The following is a 14320-nucleotide window of genomic DNA, read 5'->3' as shown; positions in this document are numbered from 1 at the left end:
TCACCTAACTGTATTGTGCATGTATATATCTACTTTGAGAAAAAAAAGCAAAAATATTGTCGCAAAACAGGTTGTTGCGATTGTTGTTATCGGCGTGGCGCACCTGCGGGTACAATATGTGGGTGTACATCCAATGAAAGTTACGAAGCGAGAAATCAAAGACGCGTACGAGTATGAAAATGTATATAGATGCCCCGAAGGACGTGACGTGCTTGAAAAAAAAAAAAAAAAAAAAAAAAAATGAGGAAGGTATAGAGGTCGGGGACGCGCGCGATTCGAGCGAGAGGAAAATAAAGCCGCACGCGGAATTCGCGCGCGTAATGTTGTGTGTATACGTGTACCACGCGTTGGCCGCCGGTTTCACTTTGGCGCGTCCGCGAGGTTTACGCTGTACGTACAAGCGCGCATATAACGGCCCCAAACAAATATAACGGTGTTTAATGAGCCGGGAAACGTTGTGCGTGCATGAGCTCGAGAGAGAAAGAGGCACGAACGAACGAGAGGAACTTGTTCGAGGATCGCTCGTGGTGTATCTTATAGGATAGCACGTGTCGATCGAAAAAACCATACCGTCCGATCTGAGATGTGAATTTTTATTTTCACGGATTTTCGACTCCATGTATTATATGCATCGCTTTCGATGAAATATTTCATTTTTCGTTTTTCGTGCGTGATATTTTTTGCAAATCGCTTTACGATTGGAAGCATATTTAATGGTGTTAAAATCGGTTGTCAATCCTCCATTTGGCGGCAGCATTGTTTCGTGTCTCACAATTGATTCATTTAAAACAACCACTATTATACATAAAAAAAAATGAAGCTTTAAAACCTAAAAACGAGCTTCAATACGCGTAAGCTCTACAAGTAGTAAATGGTTTGTTTCTCTTAATGCAGGTACGTATCGCATACTGCAAGTGTGCAAACTCTGTCGCTAATAAAAAGAAAAGCTATGCGGGCGCAAAAAAGTGAAATTTTTAAACAAACGCCAGCAACTTTCTTAGATAATGGTATCTAAGTCGACGCGAAAAGTTACCATTTTACATTTTCACTTTTCACGTATGTTATTAAAAGCTTTAGTGATTTTTTTGCAGGATTTAAAAAATATACAGTTCTCACGTTGTAAACCAACCAATATTCAAGAGAAGCGCGGGATAACTTATTTTATTATCATTATTATTTTTTTCTTACTGAACTAGCTTAAATTTGTCAAGAAAAAAATAACAAGTGTACGTGCGCGCGTATTGTGAATCCACGGGAGTAAAGAGCACCGATGATTTTTCACTTTAATTTGTCTCTCTCTCTCTCTTTTGTCCACCGAGATGCGGTATGAATTTTAAAGATATTCATAACGATTCCTTTTGAAAAGTGAAGGATCGTCATGATCAACAACAATACGAGTTTACGCGGAAAGAAACCGGTGCACAGCACAACTCGGCAAGTATCCTTATGTAAGAATTTCCCGATTTTTGGGTACGTTCGCTTTGTCGCCCACTGCAAGCTCTCAGTTAAATTATCTTTCTCACAAAACCGGTTCAATAGTACGATATCTATACCATAAATATTAGTATAGCTGAGTATGTTATATACCGTTGCGCATAATATATACACCGCATAATTATGTACGTCACACCTACCATACCTATAAATATACAAAGTCTTAAACCGGCCAGCGGCCTTCTTTCGCACCGGCACCGCGGTATAACTTACTTTTATATCTACATGTACGTGTATACGCACATATATACACAAACGAGCTCGCGTACATATATGTATAATACGATGCGAGGAGCGCGAGCCTCGCGGCCTCGCCTCCCTTCCTCCTTCTTGTGCTGTATACTAGGCTGCCGCGTCGAGGAACAAGAAGTGGGCCAGTCGCATCCTTGCGAGGTATAACTGTGTCGGGCGTGTATACACGCGTCGATGTAAGCGATCGCACCCGCGAATTTCTATTTCTCGGATAAGCAAGATATACGTACACCTCCATCCCCTCCTTATGTATATACACTCCCTACGTGCTCATCTTCTTTCCCCCCCCCCCGCTTGATTTTCTCTCCTTTTTCCAACCACGTCCCTTTTCTTCCTCGCGCGCGCATAAAGCCGCATTTTTCCGTAATCGCGACCGAAATTTTTGCCGACGCTCGGGCTTTCTTCTTTTCTTTCCTCGTCCACCTACGGATCCTCTATTTTATACTCCCGTGCTTTTCGAGAAAAGACCGCACGTCGCGTTATATCGGCATGTAATCAAGCGCGCTCTAACATATTTTATTAGCACGATTTTTATTTTTGCTCATAAGCGAAGATCGCTTTGTAACGTGTAAAAAAAAAAGGGAAAAAAGGAATAGTGCTGGTAGGGCAGAGAACACGTGAAGGTGCAATATAGCGGCATGAAAACACGTCCCGTAGGACGCGAGAAATGCACTCTACGGTTACAGGTTCAACGAAAGTGCAGATGCTACACGGCACGAACATCTCGTTGTGTGCCCAATGACATCGTAATAGTTGAGAGCAACGACCGATCGCTGAACCGATTTTCTTTTCTTTTTTCAATCGATACGCGTACCTCGAAAAAAAAAGTACTCGAAGAAGTAACCGATCTCGGGCGCAAAATGCACGAGTTCCGACACAAACGAAAGCAACAAGCCGCATATCCCAAGTAGTCTTTGGAATCCAAACCATCAGTCACGTACGCGCTTCCCGGTATTTCTAAATAAGCCAAAGGTATTCGCGCTCGGCGCTGACCTCCTTCGACGCTAGCATCGGGCTTCCGCCTCTTTTTTTTTTTTGTTTTTTTGTTTTCTTTCCCTTCATCCGATCGCGAGCGAACGAACCGGGAATCGGCAGCAGTAGCAGCTCACTCTCAACTCGAAAGAAACGAAAAAGGGAACAAGAGCCGCATTCCGGATGGCTTGTGTGCATACATACAATACATGTTTTTCCGCGAACGTACCTGATAGAAAGCTGCCGGCTAGCGAGTCGTCGTCCTGACCGCGAACCGGTGCATCGGGCACGAGTAGCACGAGCAGCAGCACCAGCAGCGCCTCCCATCCTCGCCGCTGTAGCCGCGGCATCGTATGCACGAGGACTTGCTCGCTCTCCGACCGATCAATGTCCTTGTCGCGTTATACTTTTGACAGCGATTCGTCCTCTCGGTCGGCTCTTCTTGGCTTCTTCTTCTTTCTTCTTCTCCGGAGCTGGTCAGCCCGACGGTGTGTATCTCATGTGCTTGTATCGATTATTCGATGGAAAATCGGCAAAAAGGCGATAACAACAACAATTGGAGCACGTGGGACGCGTTGTCGAGCGACCAAAGTTGTAGAAGCGGTCGCGGCGCGCGCGCGTACAAGTGTGCACGACGACGCGGTGAAAATATAGGAAACGAGGAGACGTCAGCTCTGGTGATGCGTAAGAATGATGTGAAAAAGGGGAGAGAACAGCGGCAGCCTCATCGGGTATCTGCCGAGCTTTGTGGTATGCAGGCGAGTTATGCGCGTATGCGAGTACGCGGGTAGCGGCCGAGAGACTGCCTTGACTGGTGCCGTGAGTAGGTACAAGGTATAATGCTCTCGCTTGGCTCGGCCCGACTGCTTGTGGGTCAGGGTGTGCGGCGCGCCTCATCGGAGGGGGCCCCCGAGATAGGAGAGAGGGACGTTCCTGCTGCTTTTCTCTTTACCTCGCTTTTATGGACAATATTGTCCCCTACCTCTCGGGCGTCATTATCTCTTCCTCGATCGTCTTTCCCTCTTCGAAGGAATATGACGAGGACGACGAGGAAAGAGTAGTGCTTTTTGCCGGGGATTGCCATTTTCCCCGCCCATTCATCCGCGTCTTTCCATTCCTTTCTCCGTTCGTCGTCTCCTCCTCTCTTGCTCGCGATGTGATTGCCTCGTATCTTCATCGTTTTCCCGCCGATCTTGTCTCTCTCTTCGCGAGAGCTTTCGTGGCTCTTTGCCGATTCTCTTCTTTTGGCTCGATCGACGAAGAAAGCCGACTTCGTTGTACTTGCCCATACATCGGAGAAAATGTGTTTGGGCGAAAACGATATATGATTATACATTTGCAGCGAGAGCCGATGTACCAATTACCCTTACGGTATATTGTACACTGGCACGTGCGAGGAGATGCTGGATGCGAGGTGCCATTTTTGGAAAAAAATTTTTTCCTTCTGTTCTCCTTAATTTTATAATCGAGCCAAGCTTGTAATTCATTTTTTTGACGTTCGTTGAGCTTCGGTTATCAATTAACTTCAGAAAAAAAAGTAAGTATGCATCTTGTAAACTCTTACAAACCGCGTATTTGTTACAAATTTCCTGAAAATTATATGTACGCGTCGTGTGACATTTTGTTTATTTATTTTTCTATAAGCTACGAGTCGGCGTTTTGTACACTTATAAATATAACGATCGAATAAAAGCTCGAAATGGACATTTAAAAGTTACCTGACTCGTCGATCTTATTGATTCATCGCTGGGTGGGAATTCAGCGGGCCACACCGCCTCTTTCTTTAAACCTTGAAAGGTGAATGACTCGGGATCTATTACACGAAATTCGTTTTGATCGGGAATCGAAATACTTTACGATCTCCAACTGTACTCGAGCGTTAAAATTTCGTTTATGTTTTTAAACCGGACAAACTTATGCAATAAACGAGTGATTGAAAATCGGCGAGCATCGGTAGGTATTACATACGTGACACATCGATGCGGGTGATTTACTCCTGCCGATTATAGCGCGCCGATCGAATGACCGCAGAAGAAAAATAACGAAAGTGCCAGCACAACTTAGCGGCAAGAAAATAATGCAGATGACAATCAAGCAAGTACGTAATGATATATAGAGAGAGAGAGAGAGACAGGATAGGGAAGCGGCCACGGGTCCAAAAGCAAACGACGAGATTAAATTTAATTGCCTTCTTCGTCCCTTTTTTTTCCCCCGTCGTCAACGTGTGCGGCCACATGTCAGGTATAAGCGTATTTCTTCCTTTGATACTTTAATATACGCAAGAGTATACTATATTCGTGTGCGTCGGATTAGCGGTACTTTGCTGCCAGCACCATACGCTCGAGCTCGCAAGTAATATATACCACACACGTAAGTATATATAGGTATATATGTTACACTCGTGTTCGTAATATTGTGTGCAAGTGGGTATACACCTTTGATCTTTGATCTTCAATGAGATTTTCACAATCACTGCGTTATGCTAAAAATGTTTAATTGAAAAAAAAAAAAAAAAAAAAAAAAAAATTATAAATATAAAATGCTGGAATCAATGGCATAATCGTTAATATCGTTTCGTTGTGAAAATTTAAGGAATTAATTTTAAGTTCACTCTCGTTATTTACTTTTAATGAATATAAATTTTAAAGCCAATTTTCATTTTCAAAGTTAATTACTGACAGAATACGACGTAAATCAGTTTTGCTACATGGTTTGTACTAGATTTTCTGTACAATTTTATTCGTGAACACTAGCAAGTGTTACGTCTTGAACATTTGGCAGTATTATAAAGAATAAACATACCTTTATGCCGAGAGCATGGCCTGAATCACTTGTTGACATGTTTTTTATGCTTAAGATATGAATCATTCACTTTGGGTGGTTGGATTCAAGTATAATTAAAAATACCAAGTTTCTTGTATTTACAAAGCTTACCAAACTTTTTATTATTTTGTACTATTTAATCGTAGCGTAACCAACCTAACTGATTTTCAACGGGTACACATGATATATCAATTATAAATGTTGCATTTTTCACAACATGTGACGAATAAACGCGTTGTGCGAGAAACTACATAATATAGATAAATTGTAGAATCAAATAGTTTTCCCCTAGCTGCCATAAATGTTATAGTTATAATGAATTCGACAACATAAAAAAAATATTATTTATTTGATTTCAAATCATAAACATTCAATTGAAAAAAAAGTTTGTGTTATGAATAAAAAAATTATTAAGATAAATAACACTTAATTCTTACATACTTACAACTACTGTGTTATAAGACCCATATCAACGGGATCTAATAACTTATACCGTAGTATGGATTCGATAAACCACATCAATGGCAAAGATTTAAGGCATCGCATATTGTAAATAAGTCGATTTGAGTTCGAATGTACATCATCATTGTCCGGAATGTAAATAATATAATGAGTACATTTATGCAAAGAATGACTTGGGTCGTGTGCTGTATGAAAGGGCGTTAGTAAGCCTTGAATATCTTCTGGTCTGGGCTCCCTTGTCATTATTGTGCCTCCACCAGCGGCAACTAAGGTCGACAGATTTTCTTTCGTAAACGAGACCCCATCATATTTGATGGAGTCGGTGCTCTTCATGGCAAAGAAAAAGAAACAATTGTTGAACAACTTAGGATTCTGTAAGGTAAATTTTTTTATTTAGTCAAGCTTCTAATTTATAACTTGTGAGATCTTTTAATAATCACCTGCTTCTCCATATTATCCCTTGCGCGCAAAGGACCATTATCTAATTGTTGGGGATTTATTTCAAAAATGCTCAGTTGACTTGAATAAACATTTTCATTATCCAAGAGGATTGGTAAACCTGTGGATACAAAATATTAGAAAAAATTAATTTGCATCATTGCTCTTTAATTTTATCTTGGTAAATAAACAATGAAAACTAACAAGCACTGTTTAAAAATTTTTTTCCATGTAAAATAGTCAGTAGCACATCAAATGTCAGTGTTATGTTGTCATCATCCTCTGCATCAATGATTACGTGACTAACAGATAGACTGTAACATTTAAATATAAGAAGGATAAAAATAACGTTAACATAAAAAACACAGCAAGTTAATTAAATATTTAATGTACTAATTACCTAAAATTATTGACGACTTTTATTCTTTTTTCATTACTTAATTTAATTAGCTGTTTACGACTTGATAGTTTTAAATTAGAGCCATACAAAACAATTTTTCCATTGCCCACTGGATCTAACGTTTTATCAATAATTTTTGTTACATCATTAGATGATTCTTCCTTGTTATTAGAATCCTTCAAAGTTTTGAAAAACTGGACCATCTCTTTTGATTTACTATAGTCTCTGTAAAACGATTAAATACGATAACATTTATTTACTATAATGTCATTTAAACAAACTAGTTTAACTAACTTTGGTTTTTTTCCTTCTTTATCACATAAATCTCTGCTTGCTTTATGATTTATGAGTAGGGACACTAAATCCAAGTCGTTAACAATTACAGCCTCATGTAATGCAGTCCTATTATCAAAACCAATCATGTTAGGAGAAGCACCAGCTTTCAAAAGTGTTTCGCAAACATTATAAAAGTTATAACTCGCGGCTTCTTGCTATAAAAACACAATTATAAGAATGTACATAAAATTTTAAAGAAGGTAAACTGTATTTTTATGTTAAAGAAGAGTACCAGAGGAGTCCAGCCTGCATTATCTTTGGTGTTTGGATTTGCTCCTTTTTCTAACAGTAATTTTACTTTTTCTTCGTGGTTCTAAAGTTAAAAAAAAGAGATATTATTTAAAATTAAAACCCTTAGTTTTCATCAAAGTAATACTCACATTACGACAGGCAATGTGCAAGGGTGTTTCCCCTTGATTGTTTTTCTTGTTAATATTCTTTGGAATATTGAAAGTACTTCTACTTGCATTAGATTCGCAAATAGAAGTATTCATTGTCTCATTAATATCTTTACCTCTGGAAGTTTGTTTTTTTGGTCCCTTTTTTTTACTAATGTTTTTATCACTGGTTGACGTAGCTGATATGCTTTCTGAAGCTTCATAATCATTATGGTCCTCAAAGCTAGACAAAGTCATTAATTGTAGCAAAAGTGATTGCCACAAATTATTAAAATTGCAATTAGACAAATAAACATACCTCAGACCAACAGCCTCAGCAATAACATTTAAACTGTTTAACAGATCATTAATTTCACGATCAGCATATATTTCTGTTACTTCGCTAGGAATGTGGCAAGCCACGCAGTTGGTTTCTTTGCCAATACATTTGGCACATGCATAGTGCCCACAATTTAAAAACTGCTGTGGATTTCTTAATCTCTGATTGCTTGGAAAATTAAAACACATATAAATTGTTATTATGTTTACACACTCTAGAACAGTATGTAAACAAGAAAGTTTTCTATTTTGATGGTTGAGATGATTAGTGTATGTATTTTTGATGAGTGGAAAGAAAAAAAAATTCAATCATCAAGATGAAGAGTTTTAATTATGTACTGTCAGTACCTGTGCAACTTAAAGATGAAGAAAAAAAAAAACAAAAAAGTTTGAGAAACAATTTAGAGAGAAAGCATTTCAGTCTGCTTTTTTCACTTTTCTTCTATCACAAACAAAGGCTTAAACTATTCGGAAAATATTTTATTTTCTTTTCAAGTTTTTTAAAGATCTTAATGTTAGTTTTACTTGGGAAAATATGTAATTTTCCATAAACATAATATGTATCACCCGTAAAAACAAGTGTTCAAAACTTTTTTTCCGAGTTTCATAATTAAGGTACGGCAGTATACTACATTAATTACTTGTGAAATTTGGATGTGTTTATTAATTCAACAATGAAAATTACCATTTTCCGCAGGCGAGTGTTGCCATGAAATTGTTTAACGCCTCGTGCGTTTTCACCCACATCGTTTCTGTCCCCACCATACTTAATATACTCTCAACTACTCTGTATTTATTAACTGCCAGTACTCAGGTACCCTAAATTAGTTTATTTTTTCAATGAATTAAGTAAGTTATTTACAGTTAGTCGGTGTCGGAGACTCTTTCGGCGCCTCGGCAGTTTAGATTTGTTTACAATTTGACACACCGCGTGTACATCTATAGATAAAATGTACCAAGGACCAATGAGGTGTTCGCGTGCGGTAGTGTCCTCTACCGGTTGCCGCCCAACAAAAGTTCAAAATTATTAACGCGGTAAATTTGAATGTAAAAATGCGGTCGGTAATTCTTTTGTCGTTACTCTGTACAGGATTTATTATTTATTTATTTATACTAGCCAATAATACATTTTTGCCGAAAGAAGGTAGTTCCAAAAAAAAGATATTATTTTAAAAAGATAAAAATATATACTTCGTTTTTATTTCTCTTTTTCTAGTAAGTCTACATGATTTGAATAATTATTTATAAAATTCATAAAATTTAATTAGCAGTGTTAACTTGGAGCCATACATTTGTCAAACGCGACACTCAAACGCATACTTACTTGTGAGGGATAAACAATTAATTAATCCCATTCAACTTGTGTATGGGCTTAAATGCCATGCCTTGACCGTGTATCACTCTTCATATATGCACGCTCTCTTATAACAAAATAGATTATATAAACTTTATCCATAAAATAACACGTATAAAATTACAAAAATAAAATTAATTTTCAATATCAATAATTTCTTCACTATCCAAACTTATTGTATTATTTTCGGTGTTTCGTAATGAATTAGTAACATTTTTTTTATCATAGAGAGCTCTAGACTTTTGAGAGCTTATAACAATAATACTTTCTTGAGAATCATCAGAACAAAACACACTACTGCTAGTATTCAAATTTTTTTTTGGGTCAATGTTGTTTACTTTTTCAAACACGATATCCAGTTCTTGAGAAGAATTTTCTTCTTCTTCGATACTAGGGTTAAGATACAATTTATCTTCTTTCTCGTTTGTAGGAATAAAACTGCTTTGCGTAGTTTCCTTGATGATACTTAGGGTTTCACCACTGTATTCTTCAATGATGTTTTCATGTCTTTTTGAGTTAGTACTTTCATCTTTTTCTGTACTACACATAGATAAAGGACTGCTCCGTGTAATCCTCTTAAAAGTACTCGGAGTTTTATTACTGCTTTCTGCAAAAATGCTTTCGTTTTTTTTTGAGTTATTAATTTCATCATCTTTATTACTGATACATAAAAGACTATTCCGCGTAGTTCTCTTTAAAGTACTTGGAGATTCATTAGTGTTTGTAGCAATAATGCTTTTATCTTCTGTTAAACTATTGTTATTATTTAAAGGCGAAACAATGATTTGTGAGGTACTTTCAGAAATACTGGGGAACTCATTACTGATTTCAAAAAGGTTTCTATTTTCTGGTGAATTTTCATCTTTATCAACGTGTAATAAAGCTTTTGTCTCTTCGGATTGACAGTAGGATCTACAGATTATTTAAAATAAATGTAAATATAACATCAAACTCATTTTACACTAGAAGTTAAAATTTTTCTGTTTCAACAGAATTAAAACAAAAGTAAACATAAACTTACACTGGCAGGTTTCCAGCATCATCAAATACATTTTTTTTTGCACCATAACTTAAAAGTAATTGTATGAAATTTGAGTTATTGTTTCTGGCTGCTTCATGCAAAGCTGTTCGGCCTTCATGACCTTTTTTATTAACATCAGCATTGAACTTTAAAAGAATTTCGGACAGCTCATAAAAATTGTAATCAACACATTCTTGCTGAAAAAAAAATTACATGTATTTTTTAATGTTAAACCAACAATAACATTTGATTTCTCTAATTACCAACGGAGTCCAGTGTGCATGGCAAGGAATGTTTGGATCTGCTCCTGCATTTAAAAAAGCTCTAACTGTGTCTACGTGATTCTAAAATAAATAAAAAGTATTACAAATTTTGTAGTTATATTACTACAGTAATGTTAACTAAAATACCTTTCGACATTCTTGAAGTAAAATTGTTTCACCCTTTGGAGATCTTTTATTAATTTTATATGGATTTGATAGAATACTTTTAAACTTTTCTGGATTTCTTTTTTTTTCGGTATTTGGTGAAAAATCTTTTTTAGCATGATTCAAAATATTGCTATTTTGAGAGTTTTCAGTAGGGTTGCTATCATTGTATTTATGACAAGTATCGTTGCCGCTACATTTGACTGTCGTTTTTGTTTGTTTGTCAAAACGTCTTGGATAAACACAATTTTCATAAACTCTTGTATCAGCATCTTTTTCGTCAGTATATTTAGCTAGAATCTGATGAGATGTATCTTCTAGTAAAGGTTCGAAACTTATATTCATGCTGTTTATTTTTTCAAACATTAAATCCAATTCTCCAAAAACATTATCTTCTTCTTTTATGTCAAGTTCAAGATACATATCTTCTTCCTTGTTTGTGGGTAACAAATTAAGATTACTTTCTGTAGTTCTCTCAGAGGTACTAGGGCCTTTATCAAAATCTTCTGTGAGAATTCTTTTTTCTGTCAAGTTATCATTTGTGCAATTATTTTGTACTTCCATTTGCGTGTCTATGCATAGTAAAACTTTTGCCTCTTCCAATTGGCAGTAAAATCTAAAAAAAAATATTAACAAGTTTTATGAATTAACAAAAAAATTTTTGTGAGCTTTCATATTTTTGTATTGAGACAATCGAAAGTAAATATGAACTTACATGGGCAGGTTTCCAGTATTATCAAATATATCTTTTTTTGCACCATAATTTAATAGTAACTGTATGATGCCCAAGTTATTATTTTTAGCTGCTTCGTGCAAAGCTGTTCGGCCTTCGTGACCTTTTTTATTAACATCAGCATTGAACTTTAAAAGAACTTCAGCTATTTCGTGAAAATTGTAAGCAACACTTTCTTGCTAAAAAAAAATTTCAATTAAATATCAACTCATGCATTTAATTTTATAAATATATTTTTTTTTACCAATGGTGTCCAGCCTGCAAAACAAGGAATGTTTGGATCTGCTCCTACATCTAAAAAAGCTTTTACATTATCTACGTGATTCTGAAATAAATCATTAGTAATTAATACAAATATCATGAATTATATTACCTTTATTTATGTATTTTTTTTTATAATTTAAGTACCTTTAGACATTCTTGAAGTAAAATTGTTTCACCCTTAGGAGATCTTTTATTGATTTTTTTAGGATTGCAGAGAATAGCTCTAAATTTATCTAATTTTGGTTTTTTTATGGCCTGATTGCTACTTGCATTTATATCTTTTTTACGTTTTGCAATCTTTTTGCATGATTTTTTTGTAAGCTTACTATGTATTGTCAATATGTTATTGTCGAGTTTCGGATTACTGATGGCTATGTTGCCATTGTGAGATAACGGGGCTTGTTCTAATTTCATTCCTATATCTTCGTTGTTCCTACAAAAATTTGAAAAATAAATCTTTATGAAAAAAATCCGATACACAAATGTAATTAGTTATTTTTATTAAATTACAAATAATTTTGTTACATATGTATTCAAAATAACCAAGGAACGAATTTTTACAAACACGAAGGTTTAAAAATTCCACGATGAGGGCGTTATATTTCAAAATCGTATGGAAGTAATGGAGTATCTATACGTGTCATTAGAATAAGATAAGAAAGAAATTTATAAATACGCCAGATACTTATTCCCGACCCCCTCCGACGAGTTGAGTGACACAGAAGTCATAAATTGAAGTACCGCGCGGAGGGGGTCGGGAATATCTGGCCGTCAAGTGTACTTCTAAGTATATGACTCATTTATGCACATAGGTTCCTGCTTTCTTATTCCCTATAATAAAAATTAAAAGAGAAAATCGTGGCAAATCTTTTGGCACAAGAGTAAGTGCGATATAAGATGCGCCATACGAAAAGGGGAAAAACCCATCAATGTGCCGCGCCCACAGGATTTAGTTATGGTATAGGTACCTATATGTACGACTTTTAAAAGCGATACAAGTTGATACATACAGTAGATATTTCAAGAATAAAAATATTATGCTCGGATATCTAATAGGTAATAAACTTAGCAAAGAAGACTCACTTGAGGCCAACAATGTTGGCTATAGTACAGCAAGCCTGTACGATTTTGTGTATCGTCTCATCTTTCTGAAGGTTTTGATTTTTAGAATTTAACAAACAATCGACGCATGTATTATTGCTGTTGTTTGTGCATGAGATGCAAGAGACGTGACCGCAATCTAAAAACTGCCGAGGCTCATGGAGACTCTTTTTGCTAAATTAAAAAAAAAAAAATAAAAATAAATCATCGCGCTAACAAATTTCGTAAGTAAGTATACGGATCTTGTGGTATAACAATAGTAATGACTTTTAATACGAGTACCATTTGGAGCAACTAAGGAGATTCAAAAGTTCGCGTAGCGAATTGCACGTCTTAGCCCACTTGTTTACGTTAATCATCTTTGTTGGTGCGAGGAGGAAACTGATCAGATTTTCTGTTCTCGTCGTTTGGTGCGGTTTCAACTTTTTTTTTTTTTCACGCTTTATAACATGTTATTTGCCATATCCACTCAGGGTGCCTGTACATGGGCGTCTTAATGTCTTAAGACTGTAAGCCAAACCTATGGCGGGTGATTCAATTCAAACTGACGTTAACTGAATATTGATATAATTTGTTTTAAACAAGATAATAGGCATCCTGTTCATAACAAAACTATGTTACGTGATTGCATTATGATATTGGAAAGATATTTAGCCACCAAAACTAAAAAAAATTTTGTTAACGCTGAGTCGTTCAAAAGAGAGGTTATGTTGACAAAATTATTGTATTAACATGAATTGTAGAAACTTTTCAATTGATGCCTTAAAAACGTTCTAACGTTATAATGTAATCAGGTTACATAGTTTTATGATGAATAAAGTGTCTATTTCCTTGTTTAAAACAAATTATATCGGTATTCAGTTAACATCAGTTTGAATGAATCACCCGCCATAGGTGTGGCTTGCAGTCTTAAGACATTAAGACGCCCATGTACAGGCACCCTCAGTGGATAATATATTACTTGTTGAAATCGATTTCGCGCGAGTTTTGTTTTTTACCACAATCTATACACTATGGTAAAATTACCCTCACACCGGCGATGAAGCCGATGATCGATGATTTCAGCAAATCAATTCCTCACTTCTTTCTCTCACCGACACCGACTCACTCGACTGCTCCTTTTTTATCGGCAACAAAAACAAATCATAGGTTATAGACCTATATCTATAATTTCTGCCTGGTCTCGATTGTCTCGAATCGAATATCGAACAAACGATTGCATTGTTTGAACAATCCCGGTAAACGCCAGCGATTTCTGGTAAACGCGAGTGCACATGTGTGAGGTAGATAAGTTGTCAATTGTCAATTCAATTCAATTTATTTATTGGCGTCGTATTAAAATACATATGCCATTGTCAATTGTCAGTTGTCATCGTGTGTATAGTGTATCAGCGCCATCTAGCGTTTTAACTGTCTTGAATAAAACCCTAGATTCTAGGGTTTTCCGCAAGAAGTAAATCACTAGGTGTATTTAGTACTTGAGTTTGAGTGTAAAAATAATACTGTATATATACAGTATATGTACA

The 14320-nt window shown here is 36.1% G+C and overlaps 1 protein-coding gene across 1 annotated transcript; it reads right to left on the bottom strand.

The window, feature by feature from the left end:
• Window positions 1-5988: 5988 nt before the first annotated feature.
• LOC106637578 (uncharacterized) lies at window positions 5989-13212 on the bottom strand. The gene is made up of 19 exons (XM_089590824.1): window positions 13077-13212; window positions 12777-12968; window positions 11838-12126; window positions 11674-11754; window positions 11412-11608; window positions 10955-11312; window positions 10532-10612; window positions 10269-10414; window positions 9951-10159; window positions 9513-9854; window positions 8579-8702; window positions 7838-8062; window positions 7558-7798; window positions 7410-7490; window positions 7136-7332; window positions 6842-7066; window positions 6646-6755; window positions 6444-6562; window positions 5989-6375 (listed from the first exon to the last, which is right to left on the bottom strand). The coding sequence occupies exons 1-19, from the start codon at window positions 13151-13153 to the stop codon at window positions 5989-5991; spliced, it is 3681 nt and encodes a 1226-aa protein (XP_089446950.1). The 5' UTR covers window positions 13154-13212.
• Window positions 13213-14320: the final 1108 nt, after the last annotated feature.

This window comes from Copidosoma floridanum, unplaced genomic scaffold (assembly GCF_036245765.1).
Source record: "Copidosoma floridanum isolate Cflo_tuat_1 unplaced genomic scaffold, Cflo_Japanese_pri ptg000013l, whole genome shotgun sequence".
Taxonomy (NCBI): domain Eukaryota; kingdom Metazoa; phylum Arthropoda; class Insecta; order Hymenoptera; family Encyrtidae; genus Copidosoma; species Copidosoma floridanum.
Note: the sequence above shows the minus strand (reverse complement) of the source record. Positions and strands in the feature narration are given on the sequence as shown.

Excerpts from the sequence above, each read along its gene's own strand:
- LOC106637578 (XM_089590824.1), bottom strand. The coding sequence starts at position 13,153 with ATGATTAACGTAAACAAGTGGGCTAAGACGTGCAATTCGCTACGCGAA. Across the intron at positions 12,127-12,776 it reads GCCAACATTGTTGGCCTCAA|GAACAACGAAGATATAGGAA; the intron begins GTGAGTCTTCTT and ends AAATTTTTGTAG. Across the intron at positions 10,415-10,531 it reads ATGCACACTGGACTCCGTTG|TTCAATGCTGATGTTAATAA; the intron begins GTAATTAGAGAA and ends ATTCTTTTAAAG.